At 40.5% G+C, this 22,610-nt stretch overlaps 3 protein-coding genes across 3 annotated transcripts; 2 read left to right on the top strand and 1 right to left on the bottom strand.

The window, feature by feature from the left end:
• Positions 1–395: 395 nt before the first annotated feature.
• On the bottom strand, positions 396–1,295 carry LOC137277066 (skin secretory protein xP2-like). Its single transcript, XM_067808730.1, has one exon. It carries the CDS (start codon positions 1,293–1,295, stop codon positions 396–398), a length of 900 nt encoding a protein of 299 aa, XP_067664831.1.
• Positions 1,296–4,789: 3,494 nt separating this feature from the next.
• Positions 4,790–9,948, top strand: LOC137284254 (uncharacterized). Its single transcript, XM_067815999.1, has 6 exons — positions 4,790–4,882; positions 6,361–6,409; positions 6,697–6,869; positions 7,529–7,693; positions 8,269–8,315; positions 9,036–9,948. Exons 2-6 carry the CDS (start codon positions 6,366–6,368, stop codon positions 9,066–9,068), a joined length of 462 nt encoding a protein of 153 aa, XP_067672100.1. The 5' UTR covers positions 4,790–4,882; positions 6,361–6,365; the 3' UTR covers positions 9,069–9,948.
• Positions 9,949–11,555: 1,607 nt separating this feature from the next.
• On the top strand, positions 11,556–16,796 carry LOC137284248 (uncharacterized). Its single transcript, XM_067815987.1, has 6 exons — positions 11,556–11,574; positions 13,128–13,176; positions 13,882–14,060; positions 15,250–15,414; positions 15,952–15,998; positions 16,734–16,796. The coding sequence occupies exons 2-6, from the start codon at positions 13,133–13,135 to the stop codon at positions 16,764–16,766; spliced, it is 468 nt and encodes a 155-aa protein (XP_067672088.1). The 5' UTR covers positions 11,556–11,574; positions 13,128–13,132; the 3' UTR covers positions 16,767–16,796.
• Positions 16,797–22,610: the final 5,814 nt, after the last annotated feature.

Below are 22,610 nucleotides of genomic sequence, written 5' to 3'. Positions count from 1 at the left end.
AGAACTTGATAGTCTGTGAGCGGGTTGAAGGAATCAAAACTCTCAACTTCTCCAGTTACAGCAATTGACTCTGGAGAAGCTTCTTTTGTGGGGTTTGTGTTGTGAGATGGGGAAACAAGAAGACTGAAAACGTGATTAACAAACATAAATACAACACAGACGTGGGATACAAAGACCAAAAATATTGACGTGGGAAACAAAGACACATAAAACAGACAGAAGACACAAGGCCACGGTGCATAAGTCTCTGTTGGTATCTCTGCAGATGCATTGGCCTCTATTGGTATGTCTGCAGGTGCATCTGTCTGTATTGGTATGTCCGTAGATGCATCGGTTTGTACTGGTATATCTGAAGGCGATTTAGTCTGTGCTGATCTGTCTCTAGGTGCATCAATCTATACTAGTATGGCTTTACGATCAACACCCTGTACTGGTATATCTTTAGGTGCATCAGCCTGTGCTGGTATATCTTTAGGTGCATCAGCCTGTGCTGGTATGTCTGTAGGCGCATCAGTACGTACTGATGTGTCTATAGGTGCATCAGCCTGTACTGGTATATCTTTAGGTGCATCAGCCTGTGCTGGTATGTCTATAGGTGCATCAGTACGTACTGATGTGTCTATAGGTGCATCAGCCTGTACTGGTATATCTTTAGGTGCATCAGCCTGTGCTGGTATGTCTATAGGTGCATCAGTACGTACTGATGTGTCTATAGGTGCATCAGCCTGTACTGGTATATCTTTAGGTGCATCAGCCTGTGCTGGTATGTCTATAGGTGCATCAGTACGTACTGATGTGTCTATAGGTGCATCAGCCTGTACTGGTATATCTTTAGGTGCATCAGCCTGTACTGGTATGTCTATAGGTGCATCAGTCTGTACTGGTATGTCCGTAGGTGCGTCAGTTTGTACTGGTATGTCCGTAGGTGCGTCAGTTTGTACTGGTATGTCTATAGGTGCATCAGTACGTACTGATGTGTCTATAGGTGCATCAGCCTGTACTGGTATATCTTTAGGTGCATCAGCCTGTGCTGGTATGTCTATAGGTGCATCAGTACGTACTGATGTGTCTATAGGTGCATCAGCCTGTACTGGTATATCTTTAGGTGCATCAGCCTGTACTGGTATGTCTGTAGGTGCGTCAGTATATACTGGTATGTCTATAGGTGCATCAGTCAGTATTTGTATGTCTGTAGTTGCGTCGGTCTGTTCTGGTATAACTGTATCATTCTGTATTGATATCACTGTATCCATCGACACATCCTCTTCATCATTTGCGTCATAGTCTACTGGCATATCCGATGGTGTATCCGATTGTGCCGGGTACCCAGGAACATCCCACATCAGTTTGGTGTATGTCTGTTAGAATTAGACCAACTTATAGATGTAGCAAAGCCAGATTGTAATTATTCATCTTCATCTGCGTCGGACCATAATTCAGTCACCTTGCATACACCTAAAATCAGAGCACTAAACTAAGGAACTGTGTGGTATCACACACTGAATTTAACAATAATAAAACTCAACACTTAAATCAATTTAGTTTCAGTTTTAAATAGTGGTAGAAAATGACTTTTATATACTGACAGCAAACCTCGTAAGTGAAATACAAGTACCACACTCATTTTATAAATGGCCACAACAGAATAACAGTTCTTAAGACCACGCGACCCTAGAGAGAGGTCCTTATCACCTGTAAATCTAAAGGGTCAGAACATTCCATTAGCATATCAGTTGCTTTAACCGGTATGGGAAATTCTTTTCCAAGACAATACAGCCTGCCAGAGGCGATTTCTGCCAGTTAAGGGTTTATGGCGTAAGAACATCAAACGTGTCTACAGCAGTTGAGTAGACCTGAACGGTGTAACTTTACATACCAGAACCTGGTACAAACTGGATCGTTTTAGGAATGTAACGCCGACGCATATCCTCATAGCGTTTACAAACATGGTATGAATTTCATCCTCTATACTTTTACAGTGTTTACAAAACACGATATCATCACTGCAAGAGGCAATACTTATTTGATATATTGCCAATTATATTTGATACCTAGTGCGGGGTAGAATAGGTCTTCAGCAACCCATGCATGCCATAAAAGGTGACTATGCTTGTCGTAAGAGGTGACTAACGGGGTCGGGTGGTCAGGCTCGCTGACTTGGTTGGCACATGTCATCGGTTCCCAATTGCGCAGATCGATGCTCATGTTGTTGATCAGTGGATTGTCTGGTCCAGACTCGATTATTTACAGACCGCCGCCATATATCTGGAATATTGCTGAGTGCGGCGTAAAACTAAACTCACTCACTCACTCTACTTTGATGCATTATTAACAATCTCAGTCAGTATTTAATACATTTTTTCACATAATAAACATCCCACATTCTCCATATGCAACAGCATTAGATGATCTGTAGCTAATCTGAAGTAAAACGTAATGGACAATTTCAATACGTTCTCTCTTTTTAAAACCACATATCTCGGCACCATATCCTAGACATTTATAGATATTGACTGTTTCCATCAGAATACCATTATAAAACCATTTTCGATATTTGGACAGAGGTGCACCGATTATTAAAACAATAATTTTACTTTTATCAGTAATAATAACCATGCCCCATTTATGTGAATACATATATAGGGCATCAAGGCGACGCTGTAATCTAACAGTCGTGTCGTCTATCAAAACCAGGTCGTTTCCCGATAAGAGAGCAATTCAACATTGTTTCGGAGATACATATACCATCAAACTTGGTTTCAAGCTCATTAATATATAGAGAGAATAGTACCGGACTAAGGACACAGTCTTGCCGAACTCCGCCGGCGCTACCAAAATATTCAGTTAATTTCTTACCATGCTCATAGGTTACAGTGGCACTCACATTAGTAGACATATTCTTAATCAACTTGAAGAATTTACCATGGATCCCATTTTGCAGAAGAACATACAGCAGTTTACACCTATTTACCATATCAAAGGTCATGCGGAAATCTGTGAATGTAGCGTATATCTTCCCATTTATACGTGTTAAATACTTCTGAACGATTGTCTGGAGTATAAAGATACTGTCCACAGTTGAATGGTCTGTCTTAAATCCACCCCGATATTCTCCAATTATCTCACGAAGTTCCAAAAAGCACTCCAGTCTTTTGTTTAGTACCGAAACAAAAATGGTACTCATTACATTCAGAAAAGAGATCCCCCTAACATTCAGAAAAGATATCCCCCTATACTTATTCGGATCACATCTACTACCTTTCTTATGTAGTGGGATAATATAATATCAGCTGAACAGGAATTTGGCCAAGCACCGGATGACAGAATTTTTGTAACAATAATACTAAGTAAGGAATAATTATATGTCCAGAAACTTTGAAAAACTCTGCGGGAATACCATCATTGCATAGGGACTTCTTACACTTCAGATGTCTAATAACATTTAGTGCATCCTGATCTGTAAAGTCACATGATAGAATATCATCGTCATTGATACAGTCAACACATGTATCAAAATCATGTTATCAATGAATGATTTAACATCTGATGAAAAGATATTAATCAGTTTATAATTTTTATGTTTAGGAATCTGACACTGTTGAACAAACTATTCTGGTTGTTGTTTGGAGTTGATGGTTTTGGGTTGTCAACTTTCTATATCGCGCCCACATATTTGCAGAATGCGTTGCAGTACGTTCGCTGTTTTGTCAGTGTTAACATATAAACTGCCCATAAAGCCTTGAAACATACCACTTGCATCAGCATTTGGCAGGTTATCAAGATATAATTGAGAGTTTTCATTATTCCATTTAAATTTATTTCTGTTACCACAATGGAAATACTTATCATCGGTTGACCTGTCTACATTAAATAGGGATGAGATTGTGGTTATGAGTAGGAGACTCCGTGCGAGATACACTATTGAAGTCCTCCAAATAACGGTACCATGGTGCTGACACTGCAGTGTAATCTGGTGTGCTACAACCAGTGGGACCAATATATGTGTAGTCTCCTTCATGAGAATCTGTCTTTTAACAAGTACCATCCAAAGTTTTGCGTAAGTCTAGTAATTCTCTTCCATAGTAATTTACAACCAGATCCTTATTTTTACGGTTTGGGTACACAGGTGAGGCAACAGATTCCTCGTATGTATCTTCGTGTAAGGGTAGAAAATCAACCGTGTCATCAACAATATAGTCTGGTTCAGTGCCATAAACTGAAAAGAGAGATAATTAATAATTGTATTTTTAACAATGCAGTAAACAGAATTGATTAGTTAGAAAGTTTAAGATGTATCTCCTTTTGTATATGGACCTGGGCCTTGCATACAATAAAGAATTGAACTGAATTGATAAGTTGTTTAAACTTTAATGAGAAATCTCCTATTTATACTCCTTATTACTATGCGTATGTATGTACGAGTAGGTATGTCAGCACATTAAAACTGTCATCTAATTTTGACAGATTTATTACTTAAAGTATTCTGGCACTAACCCCTTGACTTAAATGAGTAGTAAAATCAGTGAAATCAATGATTAAAGACAAGTGATTTTCCACTCTAACAATTTCTAAACACGAAATGTTGTATTTTTGTCGTTGATCATTCTTGTGTATTTCTTCACGACGTCGTTGACGTTGTCTTTTGTCACATGTCGTATGCTGGCAGTTACATTACACCATAGGTGTCCAACTTCATTATCTTGATCTTCAAATCTGTTTGCTGTGTGGACCTATGTGTGAAAGTCAGTGACGTAACATGACACGAGATCATGAAATGCCCATGTACTTTGGTGCTCCTTTGGCACTCCTTTTCCAACACTCTAGTATTTAAACCATAATACTTCCAGCTGAACAGTCAGTCGGACATTCCTACGTTCAACAGGTAACGTCTTGTGTTGTTACAATTTCTGTTTCGTGTTACCAGGATGCTTCCTCATCCGTAACCACTGTACTGTTGACTTTCTGTAATCAGTCAATCTTTATTTCGTGCTGAAGAGGCCACAGGATGCATAAGCACTTATCATGGGCAATTACACATAGAAATATATTTGCATGACAGTGAAAAAACTTTTGTTCTATACAACATTGCATTGTGACTGAATATGGCAAGATTTTTTAACATATTGCTATTTTTGCTGCTTATGAGAGAAGAGAATTTTACATCACTTAGATGGACATAATATATTTACAACGTATTGAATTATACGATGAACAGATCCTTTTTTACCGTTTTTATATCTGCCACTTTCAACACGCTAACACGTATTACAAAGGACCATGTGACTTCCTCTAACACGTATTATCACCACTATGACCACTTAACAAGTATTAAGCATGACAAACTGCCCTCTTTTCACGTATGATGTATGACCACGTGTCCTCTTTAACACATATCATGCATACGTGCCCCCTTGAGCACGTATTATTATATGACCATGACATGCCCGTTTTAACACGTATTATGTATGACCATAACATGCCCGTTTTAACACTTACTATGTGTGACCATGACACGCCCGCTTTAACACGTGTTATGTATGACAATAACGTGCCCGCTTTAACACGTATCATGTATGGCCTGTGCCAGACTTTCCTGTGTTTTGTACGAAAGGCCTGACATGTTTTGATTGAGTTTGCCACCTTGATTTTCTCATTTAAATGATTGATGGACGCCTTTTCATTGTGTGGTCGGAAATGCATAATCGACTATGCGTTTGATATAGACTGTATTGCAATGTAAACAATGAAGACGTTGATATCCATGACATTTCGTCTTATTCCTGAATACCAACTTATACATTCTTCTCAAGAACCGGGATTTTTGTCAGTTATGTTCCATTTTGCCACACAATCCCTAAATTTTCGAAACGACCTTATATTGTTATCGAAAGGAAATCGTTGGCAATTTTCAAAACTTTCGGATATAGCGTTAGATGTCCATGATACCTTCACGTAACTTTGTTTTTTTCCATATGTTGCCAAGGTGGCGAGAAACAGGAATGACTGTCGATGTGCTCGTTCCTCAGATTATTCTCAGTGTCATCATATTCAGAATGTTAGTAACCGCTCTATTTTAATCAAACTTATCAACACGTACACCTATAGTGCAACAACTTGCACATAACCAATACATACATGATACACGTGCATTCAGATTCACTGGGGTTACGGTTCACTTGAATGTACAAGGTTATATACAGGCAACCACGTTTATAACGACACGAGAATTATAACGAATTGCTTTCTTGGCCCCGACAACGGTATATTTTCAGATCCAATGCGTGTGACGAACTAAAACAACTGGTCACTTTAAGTTCATGATAACCTCAGTTAACTGTAGTCTTTCGTAATATTTTTCAGCAACGATGATAACATTCCTTCTTCTACTGGGAGCGGTGTCGGTGTATGGGTGAGTGTTATGAGGCAATATGTGCAATATTAAACAGCTCGAGTCGTCACAGGTAAGTGTTAGGAGGCACAATGTGCAACATTAAACAGCTCTGGTCGTCTCTATGTCGGTACGTGGTGAATGAGATACACTGTTCAACACTGAACAGTTCTAGTGATGACTGTGTCGGTATGTGGTGAATATTATGAAGTACAATGTGTAATATTAAACAGTTCTGTATATGGTGAATATTATCAGATACAATGTGCAACATCTGACAACCCCTTATAGACAATGTTGGATTCCAGACAAGGAGGTCATGGTCACGGCCAAAATCATTCCTGTATCCATAACAACCACCAGCAGATGACAGCCAATCAGGTGATCACAAAAGTCATCGCCGACCTGGACACAGATGGAGACGGCGACTTGACGGCGAAAGAAGTTCTGGCGGAGTTCGCCGCAAACTACGACAAGGACGGTAATGAATTTTCAACTTGTTATTTTGATTTGTTTGTTGATTTACGCCGGATTTTCTGGTATATTTTATCTGACCCTTCTGCTTTTTCTTATGAAGACTTCCTGGTATATTTTATCTGACCCTTCTGCTTTATCTTATGAAGACTTTCTGGTATATTTTATCTGACCCTTCTGCTTTTTCTTATGAAGACTTCTCGGTATATTTTTAAAATACATGGCTTATTTGTATGAGGCCTTTATGATGTATTTCTGAAGAGTTTATTATTTGAATTATGAAGACTTTCTGAAAGAATTCATCAATCCTTTCTGCTTTGTTTGAAGAAGGCTTATGGTTTATTTCTGATGACTTTGTAATTTATTTCATGAAGACCTAGTGACTAATTTCAGAAATACTTTACGATTGAATTTGATGAAGACTTCCTGTATTCGTATAATGAGTTTATGGTATAATGTGATGAAGACATTATGAATTATTTCTATGATGTCTTTATTTAGGAAGGCTTTGTGATTTAATTTGATGAAGACTTCATGATGTATTCTGGCAAAGTGAAAGACGTATGAAACACACCTCTTGCAGTGTTCAGGTCACCAGTTGTTACTGTATGAGGTTTAAGTAATTCGCGTTGTTGAAGGTGTTTGTTGTTGTTGTTGTTGTTACAGCTAGTGGCGACATTTCCGAGGACGAGTTTGTGCATCAGTGGCATGGAACGTACCATGACACACACCCCTTTGCCGGATACCTCTTCAAGAACTTCGACATGGACAGCGACAATACACTGACCGACAAAGACGTCGCCGCTATGGAGCTCGCCCTTGATACTGATGGTGGGTGTGTCATAACTCGGAGTTGATGATTAAATAATGGATGTTTCATGATAGGGAATTGGGTGGCAGTGTTACATGATGGTTTCTCTATGAGTGGGATTGTGTAGCAGTCACAAATGGCGTGTGCTTTATATCGGGGACCTGTTTAGTAGTCACATATGATGGGTGCTTAAAGACGGGGAGTTGGGTGGCAGTGTTACATGACGGGTGCTTTATGTCGGGGTATTGCGTCGCAGTCACAGATGATGGGTGCTTTATAACAGGGACTTAGGGGTCAGTCATAAATGATACTGTGTTGCAGCCATAAGTGATGGTTGTATTATGACGGGGAAGTGGATAGCTTTATGACGAGGAATCGGATATCAATCACAGATAATGGGTGCTTTGTCAGTATTAGATTATGGGTGCTTTATGACGTTGACGAAGATGCCACTTTCAGTTGATGGGTGCCTTTGGCCGGACATTTGGTCTTAGATGATGGGTGTTTTGTTACGCTGATTTAGTTGCCAGTCTTAAATGACGGCTGAAACATAAAACTATATATGTTTTTTAACTGTTCCTGTTATTACTTGCAGGTGATGGTAAACTGTCAGTCGCAGAGTTCCGGACCGCTATGACCAGAGTAAGTCATGCGACATCCGGTGACTCCATCTTATACAATTATCACAGATGGCTAAGTTATTTCATTTTGACGTTGATTTTGACCTATATATGGGTCGTTAGTCTGACAGAAGGTAACGCTTTCGACTTCCTCAAAATACGGGCAGCTCAATTCGGGATTTCTCCAGACTGCAATGCATTGCCATTTTGAGATTCAGATATTTTCTCGAGGTGGCATTTTATGTCATGTGACACTCGCCTGTCCATTATACCTTAAGTTCCATGCATACAATGCTCGTGCGCTCGTGATTTGAAAGGATGTGCTACTATATATTTTAGTAGGACGATAATAGCATTTACGACAACAGCAGTCAGTGCTGCTCAGTTGAGACTCACACTCTCATGTCAGGTTCATGATATAATGAGTGTTGGGGTTCCCGAATTTAGGGGGCCACGTATTGCTGTAGTCTTACATTCAAGGTCAACGGGTTCCTATATTGCATTTTATTATGGAATGGCAATGCGGCAGATATTCTGCCGAAGCGACGTTCAGTTTTTATTTACTTATGATGGAAACATAAATAATAATCATTACGATAACACCTCGACATCATTATTTTTAAAACAGTGAAATACAGAAATGAGAAGATATTTTGATATGGTCAGTTATAAGATGAGTGTTTTGATGTTAACGACTTGGAGGTGTACATTTTTTAACACATCTGATTTCTTCACATTTCAGCTCTACACAGCGTGTGTCTCCACTCATGGGTGATAGAACAGCTAATAAAAACCTACCTCCAAATTTTTCCTTTTATATTTGGATAATTCATGTAATTGCAAAAATGGTGTCCTCAAGACTTCATCACACTATATACTTCCTCCAGAATTCTCCACTCCCATGATCAGTAGCGCCATTTCATGCCTACTTATGCTCTCAAATCGTTTGGCGCCAAATCCTTTCAGTGTGCAGCAGCCACACTTTGTAACTCTCTGCCTCTCGATCTAAAACTAGTACCAACTCTGCCAAAAACAGACTAAAAACGCACCCGTTTCAATATGTTCCATAAATCCATGTATCTTCTTGTACATTTGAACTGTGACTTGTCAGCGCTTCCTGCGTGTGAGATATGGCTCCCCACAACACGACCTCTTTCCGCCGTTATACCTGGCTGTCCGTTTCTCTTCACTCCTCCCTCCTAACAAATAGTGAACAGTGTCAATATTTTAATAAAAGAAACCTTATGGGGTTGGTCTGATCTTTTGATCACGATCAGCATTCCATTGGGCATTTTGTTAGTTTTCAAGTCAGACTGCATTGGAGACAAACGGTCTTAGATTCCTCAGAACTGTACCCGCATATTCCATACTACGGTTTTCCACGCCACAAGTTTCCGAGGTTGCGTTTTTGCGCTGTGCATTCGTTCCATGAACACAAACCAGCATTATAATGGCGAAATTGTAACAAACTATAATTTTGAAAAAGTATTTAAGCCTTCCTATATCAATATCATTCATGTGTTTTGTTGTGGAACTGTACAAACATGGAAAACATATGAACTGGAAACATAGACGTGAGGTGGGGAAACACAGACGCGGGAAACAAAGGAAGAATTTAACAAAGACAAATAAAACAAACTTTTGAAACACAGACACAGTAAACAAAGACAAATGAACGCTTAAAAAAGAAACACACGGGCCAGAAATAAGGAAATGTAATAAACGTATTGAAGAACACATTAGTCTGTTGCGTTTGTTTTCCCTTTATCATTTTGTACGATGTAAAACATAGTGGGTTGTGAAAATACTGAAAACATAGGCGTGGGAAACAAAGACAAAACAAAATATACGGGAAATAAAGGTGAAACCTTCAGCTGTGTCCTCTTTGCTGCCGTTGTTTTCCACTGACGTGGTCTGCCTTTGAATTGGTCTTGCTTAACTTGCTGAAAATGTCTCTAAGTCCAACTATATCCTCTCTTCATCATCTTATCTCTTATCTGTCAAGAGTGAAACTGCCAGTCGCCTGACCCTACCATGGACTTATATTCCTACACGTTCCTGTGACAAGTAGTAATGTCTAAAATTATTACCACAGCCTATAATATGGCATAATATGGTATGTCTATAGGCCCATCTGTCTGTACCAGTATGTCTACAGGCGCATCTGTCTGTACTGGTATGTCTACAGGCGCATCTGTCTGTACTGGTATGTCTACAGGCGCATCTGTCTGTACTGGTATGTCTATAGGCGCATCTGTCTGTACTGGTATGTCTACAGGCGCATCTGTCTGTACTGGTATGTCTACAGGTGCATCTGTTTGTACTGGTATGTCTACAGGCGCATCTGTCTGTACCAGTATGTCTACAGGCGCATCTGTTTGTACTGGTATGTCTACAGGCGCATCTGTTTGTACTGGTATGTCTACAGGCGCATCTGTCTGTACAAGTATGTCTACAGGCGCATCTGTTTGTACTGGTATGTCTACAGGCGCATCTGTTTGTACTGGTATGTCTACAGGCGCATCTGTCTGTACTGGTATGTCTTCAGGTGCATCAGTCTGTACTGGTATGTCTACAAGCGTATCAGTCTGTACGGGTATGTCTCTAGGTGTATCAATCTATATAGGTATGTCTATGGGATCATCACTCTCTACTGTTATGTCTGTAAGCTCATGAATCTGTACTGGTATGTCTACAGGTGTATCACTCCGTACTGGTATATCTGTAGGCGTATCTGTCTGTGAATCACGTAAGTGAAATACAAGTATATTACCTCACTCATGTTATAAATGGCCACAACAGAATAACAGTTCTTAAGACCATGTGACCTTAGAGAGAGGTCCTTATCACCTCTAAATCTAAAGGGTCAGAACATTCCATTAGCATATCAGTTGGTTTTAACCGGTATGGGAAATTCTTTTCCAAGACAATACAGTCTGCCAGAGGCGACTTCTGCCAGTTAAGGGTTTATGGCGTGAGAACATCAAGCGTGTCTATAGCAGTTGAGCAGGACTGAACGGTGTAATTTTAATTAACAGAACCTGGTATAAACTGAAAAGAGAGACAACTGGGATGCGCGATGGCAATTAGAGTACACCATAGGTGTCCCATATCCATTATCATTATCTTCAACTCTATCTGCTAGTCAGTGGCCTAACATGACACGATGTCATGAAATGCCTGTGAACTTTGGTGCTCTTTTGGCACTCCTTTTTCAACACTCTATTTAAACCATAATACTTCCAGCTGAACAGTCAGTCTGACTTTCCTACGTTCAACAGGTAACGTCTTCGTTTTCTGCTTCGTGTTACCAGGATGCTTCCTCATCTGTAACCACTGTACTGTTAAAGCGACAGTCTATAATCAATCAGTCTTTACTTCGTACTGAAGAGGCCACAGGATACATATGCACTTATCATGGGCAACTGCATATAGAAATATATTTACCTTACAGCGACAAAACAAGATTTTTAATATTTTGCTTTTCTTGCAACTTATGAGAGCAGAGAATTTTATATTACTTAGATGGACATAGCAATGCCTTTTAATATGTTCAGAACGTTTTGAATTATACGAAGGACTGATGAGAAGAAAGTCATATTCGACTTAAGTTTCATTTAAATTACAAAGTGTTCATATTTTATCTCCTTTTTACCATTTCTAGGTCTGTCACTTTCAACACGCTAACATGTATTACCAATGACCTCGTGACCTCCTCTAACACGTATTATCTCTGACCATGTGTCCTCTTTAACAAGTTTTAAGTATGACACGTACCCTCTCTAACACTTGTTATGTATGACCATAATGTGCCCGTGTTAACACGTATTATGTATGAGCTGTGAATGATGTTCTTGTGTTTTGTATTAAAACACCTGACATGTTTTGATTGAGTTTGCCACCTTGAAATGCTCACTTGAGTGACTGATGGACGCCTTTTCATTGTGTGGTCGGAAATATATAATCAACATAGTTTGATATAGACTGTATTGCAATGACTGTCGATGTGCTCGTGCCTCAGGCTATTCTCATCATATTCAGAATGTTGGTAACCGCTCTATTTTAATGACATTTATCAACTCGTGCACCCATAGTGCAACAACCTTCACATAACCACTGCAGACATTGTGTCCGTACATTCAGATTGACTGGGGTCACGATTCACTTGAATGTACACTGTTCATATACAGGCAACCACGTTCATAACGATATGACAGATCTACTCTTCAAAGAAAGTAGGGGATAATGAACTTTCAATTTGGATAGGAAGTGTTAACGTTAACAAGCGTTTCAAGGACAGACATCTTATGAACGCACCACCATTTCCCTCTATTACCACCCGCATGAATGCACGTGCACAACGCAGTAGCCCCATACTCGTGCATGGGGTCCCATTCTTGATTTTGACGTTATTTGTCTAGAAGGTCGAAAAACCACTTAGAACATTAATTTTGACGCTCACACGTTTGTTAGTGTTTGTTTTTAGTCGCGTGTTTTAAAATGAAAAGCGTATATATGCAAATTGCATGCCATACACCAGTCATCTTTCAAAAGCCACCACATTCCAAATAACTATGTTGGTAAGGAAGTGCAAATGGTGATGCACTCTCAAAACATTCATTAATATCATATCAACATTTTAATTTTTTTTAATAGTAAATAAAAAAAATGAAGATCCCTACTTTTTTGGAAGAGTATGTAACGAATTGCTTTCTTGGTCCCGACAACTTGCAGTACATTTTCAGACCCAAATGCGTCTGACGAACAAAAACAGCTGGCCACTTTAAGTTCATGATAACCTCAATTTACTGTAGTTTTTCGTCATATTTTTCAGCAACTATGATAACATTCCTTCTTCTTCTGGGAGCGGTGTCGGTGTATGGGTGAGTGGTATATGGTGAATGATCTGAGGCACAATGTTCAACATTCAGCAGTTCTTGTAGTCACTGTGTCGCTACACCGCGAATGATGTGAGGTAAAATGTGTGACATTAAACAGATCTAGTCGTCACTGTATTGATACATGGTGAATGTTTTGAGGTACAATGTTTATTATTAAACAGGTCTAGTCTTCACTATGTCGGTATATGGTGAATGATATAAGGTACAATGTTTAACATTAAGCTGATCTATTCGTCACTGTGTCGGTATATGATGAGTACAATTAGGTCGCCACTGTGTCGGTATATGGTGAGTGATATGAGATACAATGTTTAACATTAAGCAGATATAGTCGTCACTTTGTCGGTGTATGGGTGAAAGATATGAGGTACAATGTTTAACATTAAGCAGATGTAGTCGTCACTGTGTCGGTACTTGGTGAATGATATCAGGTACAATGTTTAACATTAATCAGATATAGTTGTCACTTTGTCGGTGTATGGGTGAGTGATATGAGGTGCAATGTTTAACATTAATCAGATATAGTTGTCACTTTGTCGATGTATGGGTGAGTGATATGAGGTGCAATGTTTAACATTAATCAGTTCTAGTCATCAATATGTCTGTATATGGTGAGGTACAATGTGCAACATCTGACAACCATACTAATTATCAGATGAGTTGGTTATCGGCAATTTTGGATTCCAGACAAGGAGGCCATGGTCATGATCACGGCCACAACCACTCCTGTATCCATAACAACCACCAGCAGAAGACAGCCAAACAAGTGATCGTAAGCGTCATCATCGACCTGGACGAAAATGGAGACGGCGACTTGGAGGCGAAAGAAGTCCTGGCTCAGTTCGCAGCAAACTACGACAAGGACGGTAATGAATTTTTCAACTTGCTATCTGGAACTGAATTGTTTGTTTTTATTTGTTTGTTTGTTGTTTTGCACCGTACTCAGCAACACTCCGCTATATGGCGGTTGTCTGTGCTTAATCGAGTCTGGACCAGACAATCAAGTGATCAACAGCGCGAGCATCAACCTGCACCACTGGGATACGATGACGTGTCAACTAAGTGTCAGAACCTGACCATCCGATCCCGCTAGTTGCCTCTTACCAGAACCATGGGTTACTGAAAAACAATACTAACCAGGATCTTCGCGGGTATTTGAACCTGGATATACGATGGGGAAGGTATACCCAAACCCCACCAATTACTACGACGCTAAGTGATCGGTTCCTTATTCTTCGCGTCAGTCTTTCTTTTTCTTTTTGATGAGGTTATTCTTACGTCATTTACTGAACAATGAGAACCTTTCACAAAATTCTTCTGTGTTTTTTATGCTCTCAAGGAACTGTATCGTAACATATATGCTGTCTGATATATTTTATGAAGACTTCATCGCCTCTGGTAAATAGACTTTATGATTTAAGTATGAAGACTCTCTGAAAGGATTCATTAGGCCTTTCTGCTTGAATTTGTGAAGACCTTCTGGCTTATTTGTATCAGGACTTTATGATGTATTTCTGAAGATGTTCTGGTACATTTTATCTGACCCTTTTGCTATATCGTATGAAGACTTTCTGGTATATTTTAAGAAGATCTCGTCACGATATGGCTCAGATATTTCCGATGTGACGTTAAATTTTAACTCACTCACTCACTTTATGAAGACTTATGACTTTTTTGTATAAGGACTTTATGAATTATTTCTGAAGACTTTGTTATTTATTCTATGACTACTGAATGACTTATTTTTGGAAGATTTTATTATTCATTTGTTGACGAATTTTTTATGTATTCGTATAATGATTTTATGGTATAATTTGATGAAGATATCATGAATTATTCCTATAATGACTTTATTATTTATTTGACGAAGTTTATTATTCATTTCTGTGAAGACTTTATGACTTATTTCAGGAAGACTTTGTTATTGAATTTGATGACGACTTCACGATGTGTTCTTCAAAGGGAAAGACGTATGAAACACGCCTTTGACAATGTTCAGTTACTGTATGAGGTTAAAGTATATAACGTTGTTGATGATGTGTGTTGTTGTTACAGGTAGCGGCGACGTTTCCGAGGACGAGTTTGTGCATCAGTGGCATCATACGTACCATGACACACACCCCTTTGCCGGCTACCTCTTCCACAACTTCGACATGGACAACGACAATAAACTGACCGACAAAGACGTCACCGCTATGGAGCAAGCCCTTGATACCAATGGTGAGTCTGTCATAACAAGGATTAAATAATGGTTCACAACGGGATACTTAGTGGCAGTGTTATATGAGGGGTGTTTCATGTTTGGGAAATGTGTGGCATTCACAGATGGTGGGTGCCTAATGGCGGGTATTATGTAGACGTCACAGATGATGGGTGCTTTATGACGAGGAATCGGGTCGAAGTCGGGAAGTTGGATAGCAGTCACGTATGATGTGTGCTCTTTGTCGGGGAATCGGTTGGCGATGTTACATGCTAAATGATTTATGTCGGTCATTGGGTGGGAACCGTAGGTGATGGGTGCTTTATGTCAGGGATTTTCTAGCAGTCACGGATGATGGGTGCTTTATGGCGGGGAACTGGGTGGCAATGTTACACGATGAGAGCAGCAGCAGCAGCAGCAGCAGCAGCAGCAGCAGCAGTAGCAGGAGTAGTAGTAATAGTAATAGTAATAGCAATAGTAATAGTAATAGTAATAGTAATAGTAATAGTAATAGTAGTAGTAGTAGTAGTAGTAACTGTTCCGGTTATTGCTTGCAGGTGATGGTAAACTGTCGATTGCAGAGTTCGAGACAGCTATGACCAGAGTAAGTCATGCGACATCTGGTGACTCCATCTTATACGATTATCACTGATGTCTAGGTTCTTCTATTTTGCCGTCGACTTCTACTCATCAGTATGACGGGAGATAACGTTCTTCGACTTCCCGAAAAGCAAAACCCTGGCAACTCTATTCTGGGTTTCTCCAGACTGCAACATTCCTTTGCATTGCCATTTTGAGATTTAAATAGTATTGTCATGGTGGCATTTTATGTGATGTGACACTCGCCTGTCTATCATACGTTAGGTAGCTTTCCATTCATGCAGTGGTCGTGCACTCCTGATTTGAAAGCATGTACTACGTACTATGACAGTAGTGAGTGTGTGTAATTGCTCCTGACTTGGAGTTCAGGTTTTAGAAGAGTTGAGACGGAAACTCACACTGTCATATCAAGTCAATGACATAATCAGTGTTGAGGTTCCCGAATTTGGGGGGCCACGAATAGCTGTAGTCATACATTCAAAGTGGACAGGTTCCTAAATTACATTTTATTATGTAATGGCTCTGTGGCAGAAATTCTGCCGAAGCCACGTTCAGTTTTTACTTACTGGTGATGAAAACAAGGACTAATTATTACGATAACATAATTTCATTATTTTTAAGTTAGTGAAATTCTAGAATGACAAGATATTTTCATAGGTTTAATTATAAGATACGTGTTTTGATTGTTAATGACTTGGGGGTGTACGTTTGCTAACAGACCTTCTTCTTCATATTTCAGCTCTACACAGACTGTGTCACCACTAAAGGGTGATAGAATAGCTAATAAAAAACCGCCACCAAATCTTTTCTTCATAGTTGGATACTTTTTCTAACGAGATTGCATAAATTGCGTCTTCAAGACATCATCACACAATACACACACTCCAGAACTCTCCGCTCACATGATCAGTATCTCCAGTCTATGCCTACGTAGAAACTCCAATTGTTTGGTCCCAACTCCTTTAAATATGCAGCTGCTACGCTGAACTCTCTGGCTCTCGATCTGTCGACAATTTTCAAAAAGAGACTCAAAATAATCTGTTTTAACGATATGTTTCACAAATCCATGTATTTTCTTCTACATAAAACTGTGGCTTGTCAGCGCTTTGAACATTGCTTTTGTGTAATCGAAGTCAGCTCTATGTACATACCCTTATTGTTATCATAATTTTTATTAAGCTACTGTACATATATGTGTGTCTGAGCGTCTAAAAAACACAAGCACGAGAAACACTGACGCTGGGAACACTGGCATGGAGAAAATATACTCTCCCCAAAAAGAAACGCATATGGAAGCACTGTAATGTTCGTATTCTGAAGACACTGAATAGTAACATGTGCTGTGTGAGACCTAGCATTATATTGCTGGAAGAACTCCCTCTGGCGGTCAATGATCGGAATCATGTGAATCCAACTTTCCCTGTACCGAAAAGCAGTTGAACCGTCCTGAAGGCGTACAAAGTCAGATTTCTGCGTGTGAGACATGGCTCCCTAAATCATGATAGTCCAATCAACATATTGGTCAGCCATGACGACAAAATCATGGGGTAAACGTTCATTTCAAAACACCCGTCACTTTTCCCCAAATTTAAGACATGGGGAAACAGAGACAAAAAAAATTATATCGGTAACAAAGACAAATAAAACACAGGGACGGGAAACAGGGACAAATAAAACACATTATTCTGATAACAATTAACACGTCATGTGTATATCTTCGGTTATACCGAAGTGATATTGCTGGGACATTGTTAATCGGGGACTTCACACTACATCCGATTTTTCTTGCGTTGCGTCAAAAAAACGTATTAACTTACTTTATCATATGCCGTTCGCATTACGTCCGATTTGTGGATGCGATGCGATGCGATGGGACGAAAATAGGTCCTGCACCTATTTTTGACGCATCGCATTAAAACTGGATGGGAATTCTTTTAATGACGTAATATATTTACTCTGGTTCAAGGGTGTTTCCCCACCTCGAATTTATCTCCTCTGTTTTGGCGTTCAAATGTAAGTTTGCACTGATATTAGCGCACTTTATTTGATATGCGTAATGAATTAATAAAATATCTAATAAACTGGATATAAATTTCATAAATTTTGATACGGGAAATGTGGACTTTATGGACATTTGTGTTCTGTTTATGCACAAACATTATTTGTGTTCAGGACACTTTCCCAATTACATCCCAAGCTGAACAGCAGACTGGTAACAATGGAGAGGGTAAGCTACACCAGAGGTGACTTGGTATCATTACGTAATGCTATCACCAGTAGTAGCTTGCATTTTTATTGTCCACCACTCACCACCTGCACGACTGGCTTGATGAAGAGGTCAAGGAGGCGTGGTCGCCGAGGAGGGCGGAAAACAAGAAAGCCAATCAAAGAACTGTCTACTAAAGTGAATGACAGGTTTGTGTGCCATAGTGAAACTAACCCCAATCCAACAAAGAAAGCTCATGGTGTTAATAATCTTAATGTCTGTCTCCTACATTGAAGAACTATCCGCAACAAAGCAATGGAAATCAATGACTTTATCTTAGAACAGAACCTTGATATGTGTATAGTAACAGAGACCTGGTTAAAACCTGGTGATAATATCATTATAAATGAAGTGGTCCCCAGTGGATACAAGTTTCTCATGGTCAACAGACTCAGTAGGCAGGGCGGCGGCCTTATCATTATTTTCAGATCTTCCCTAAACATAACCCTCAACAAATCTGCCCATTCAGACTACAAGAGTTTTGAATTCCTTGCTATGTGTCTGTGTGTTCATGGCGTCTGTGTCAGACTTGTCGCGATATATAGACCATCGTCATCACAAAAACTGCACTTGACCCCATCAGTTATTCTGGATGAACTCTCTAGCCTTATTGAAATTATCACTTCCACCAATCAACCCATCCTTATGGCTGGTGACTTTAACATACATGTTGATTGTCCTGGTAACACCTTGGCTGATCAGTTCCATGATATTTTATACACATCTGAGTTGGTGCAGTATGTCACAAGACCGACCCATCGCAGTGGCCACACTCTAGATCTGGTTTTGACTAAAGCTGAAGGCAATCTGGTTTTATCTGTGGAGGTTGTCGACTATGACATCTCTGATCATTTTTGTGTCTTCTTCCATATAAACCTAGAGAAACAAAGGCATGTACGCCAGACAATAACGTACAGGAAAACTCGAACAATTGACAGAGTACTGTTCCAAAAATACCTTAATGCTTGTTTTGAGTAGCATGGAGCCCTGCTATCTGACACTGAACTTGAATGTGTTGGCATAAGAAGTGTTAACACTGTGTCTGAAGCCTTTCATTCCGCCTTGTTGCAGACATTGGACAAGCACGCTCCAAACAGCAAAGGTTGTGATTAGGTCAGATGACGGATGATATCACTCATGCTAAACATGAACGCCGTCGTGCTGAGAGGGCATGGCGAAAAAGCGGACTCGAAATACACAGACAGATATTCAAGATGTGTCATAACCATTGTTGAAACAAGCCAGATAACTGCATATCCGACAGAAGGTTACAGAGAGCAAGGGTGATTCCAAACAACACTTTTCCATTGTAAACAGGCTCACTGACACCAAAGGTAGCTTGACAACCAGCAGATCAGAACAGGAGACTGTTGTACGTGCTGAAGCACTCTGTGATTTCTTCATTCAGAAAGCGAATAATATAGTTCTGGACACTGAATCACGATGCCCAGACAAAAATCCTTTGGAACACGACACAGGTTTCAGTGGACAAAATCTGGTCAACTTCAATTCTGTGACTGAAGACGAGCTTAGTAAAGTTATCCAGGCAGCCGCACCCAAATCCTGTTCACTCGAACAACTTGGCTCTTCAAAGACTGTCTGCAATCGGTCATTTCTGCAACTTGTATTCTAGTTAATTTGTCTTTAAAGTCTGGCTCAGCTCCTGATGATTTCAAAAAGGCCATCGTCACACCAGTCCTTAAGAAGGCATCACTTGACCCTAATGATTTCAAAAACTTGTGCTGCTTGATCTGTCGGCAGCATTTGACTCTACAAACCACAACATTCTTCTTTCTAGGTTACAACACACGTTCGGGGTCGACGAGCTTGCTCTCTCACGGCTGAGGAGTTACCTTGCGGGCAGGTCAATCACATGTACAATTTGAGACAGACCATCATGAAAGTGCTCTTTAGGAAAGCATTTCTCAGGATAGAATTTCAGTTCCTTTATCTATCGATAATAAGAACCGTCCTTGTGTGTTCATTCCCTGAGTGCATGTACCACCATCCTCTCTCTGAAATATCAATACTGTAGTGCAAAGAGATTACACTTGTCTGACGTTCTTCCTCTGCATGTTTTTCTTCCTCCATCAGTGCCGCGGCTAACTTCTTTGGTTCAATCTTAAATCGCGAATGAAACAGTGGGAAAACGATTAGTGTGCACATAAGTAGTATAGGGAATGATAGTTCTGGCTCACTTTCAAGAAATGTCTCTACAAAGCCTTATTTACTAAATAAGGCTTTGGTTGGGCCATTAGCTCTTGCTACTATTACCCCTACTACAAAAAAGTTGGCGGTAATTACTGTGCCTTGGTAGGAGGTAACACTGTGCCGTACGGTACGATCAATAATTCTTCTCTTACAAATCCCCTACCCGGCCCATCCCTCAAGTAGTACAAGTTAGGTTCGTCGGCTTTCATATCCACTTTATCTATGTTGTAAGTTTTGACTGACCATATAGGATCGGTGGCTCGCTTACGGCTATCGCCCTCGTGTTCCCCCGGCTGGTATAGATACCTCACTAGAGCCCTATCTGGTATCTGTTTCTCCTTCCCACGCAATGGAGCGGCCGACTCTGCAACTATTGATTTTAGTTTGATAGCGTCTGCCGGTTTCTTACCGGTGAGACGGGTGACTTCATGGTTGATTGCCGACACCACCTTGGGTAACCTCGTGACCCATTCAGTCGATCGTTTTCCAGGGGTGGTCATCTCCCTAGCATACTGATAACCGAACAAGCGCTCAGCCAAAGTCCTATTAAATCTCTCAACTATGGCTTGGCTGCGATGGGCTCCGGCCGTGCCACGCCTGACCTTTGTATCGTGTTTGGTTAGCAGTTGTGACACGGCACCCATGAACTCCCGTCCGGGGTCAACTTGCAGCTCTGTTGGCCACGTCAGTGGGCTGCGTTTGTATATGCGTTCAAATCCTCTGGCTACCTGGGCCGAATCTTTCGTGGTCAAGGGTTCGGCTTCCTTGTAACGACTGGCTACATCCACTACGGTTAAGGCATACTTGTACCTCTTATCGTGGGGTAGGAACAGTAGGTCTGCCTGGTGAATGCTATTAGGTATGTTAATACCGAACCTCCTTCTAGGCACGTAGCGTGGTGCCGGTAAATAGATCTGCCACAGGGCTTGTTTTTCAAGCCACGCTTTGGCTTCCTCCGAGGGTACTCGCGCTAGTTTAGCTAGCTTATCTACTGCGCTAGCTCCTTTCCAGTACCCACGCGGGCTGTAGTAAATAGCCTCAAATTTTTTCATGTCCATACGCGTATGTGTTTATACCATCAATAGCTATCCAACGTTTCGTGTCCATAGGCGATAGGGACGTCTTGTTTATAGTCAGTCCGTATATCTTATGCCCATCACTTCTAAGTGTGTTCATTTTATGTCTAAAGGTACGGGTCTTGAACAGGGCTTCCTTGAATCTGGCGTGTTTGATGTGTTGTTTCACCACATACTTCTTAACCCCCTTAGCCTTCCGGATCTCACTATTGTCGGCTTTCAGTATGGAGTACATCTTAGGTCTCAAACCTATGTACTCGGCTATGGGCGTGCCAGCACACTCGTCCTTCATCTTACCTAGGACTTTTTTATTTACCGTACTGTGTAGGGTATGGGTCTTAGGGTAGTCGCTGGTGTCGTATAAATCGAGGTGTTTTTTCATGTCCTCGTACACGTCCTCGGTTCGAATCTCCATCAGCAGGGAATCCGTGTCAGTGTACAGTACTTCACACCTGTCGCCGTACTGTTTCTTGAGCTCGTTGTAGTAAAAGTCGTACATCAGGTGTTTGGATAAATCGAGGATGCTCATCCCCACGTAAACAGGCCGGTTGAATTTTATGTGGCTTTTCTTCATGTGTATGGCAACCAGGTTGTCTGTAAATATTTTATTACGGTTGAATGCCGGACTGGCTATCAATTTCCTGAGCTTGTCTTCCTCACTAGATCTAACCAGCTTCACGGTTACGCGTTTCCTCAGGTTTTCCATAGTCTTACCAAACACCGAGTTATTCATGAGCTTGTAGAGATTTTTCTCAAAATCACTGGTGGCTTTTTTTCGTAGGTCTGTGTTCATTCTGATGTAGGGCTCCATCCATGGGCTCTGGTCGAACATGAGCACCCTGTGTATTTTGGTCAGCCTCATACCCAACGACAGGTACAGCTGTAGGTTGCGATAGTGAACGATGTACTTGGTCTTATTCATTAAGTTAGGCACGAGTTTTTCAACGTCTGTCACACGCCCACCTGACAAGTTATGTTGGTACTCAGACATCCAGTCTGTGTTAACCCTCATACGTTCGGGTGCAAGGGGATAGCTGTTGTGCGATGTGTGTAATTCCTTGGG

The sequence above is a fragment of the Haliotis asinina genome, chromosome 1, assembly GCF_037392515.1.
Source record: "Haliotis asinina isolate JCU_RB_2024 chromosome 1, JCU_Hal_asi_v2, whole genome shotgun sequence".
NCBI lineage: Eukaryota > Metazoa > Mollusca > Gastropoda > Lepetellida > Haliotidae > Haliotis > Haliotis asinina.
This window is presented reverse-complemented; position numbering and strand designations above follow the sequence as displayed.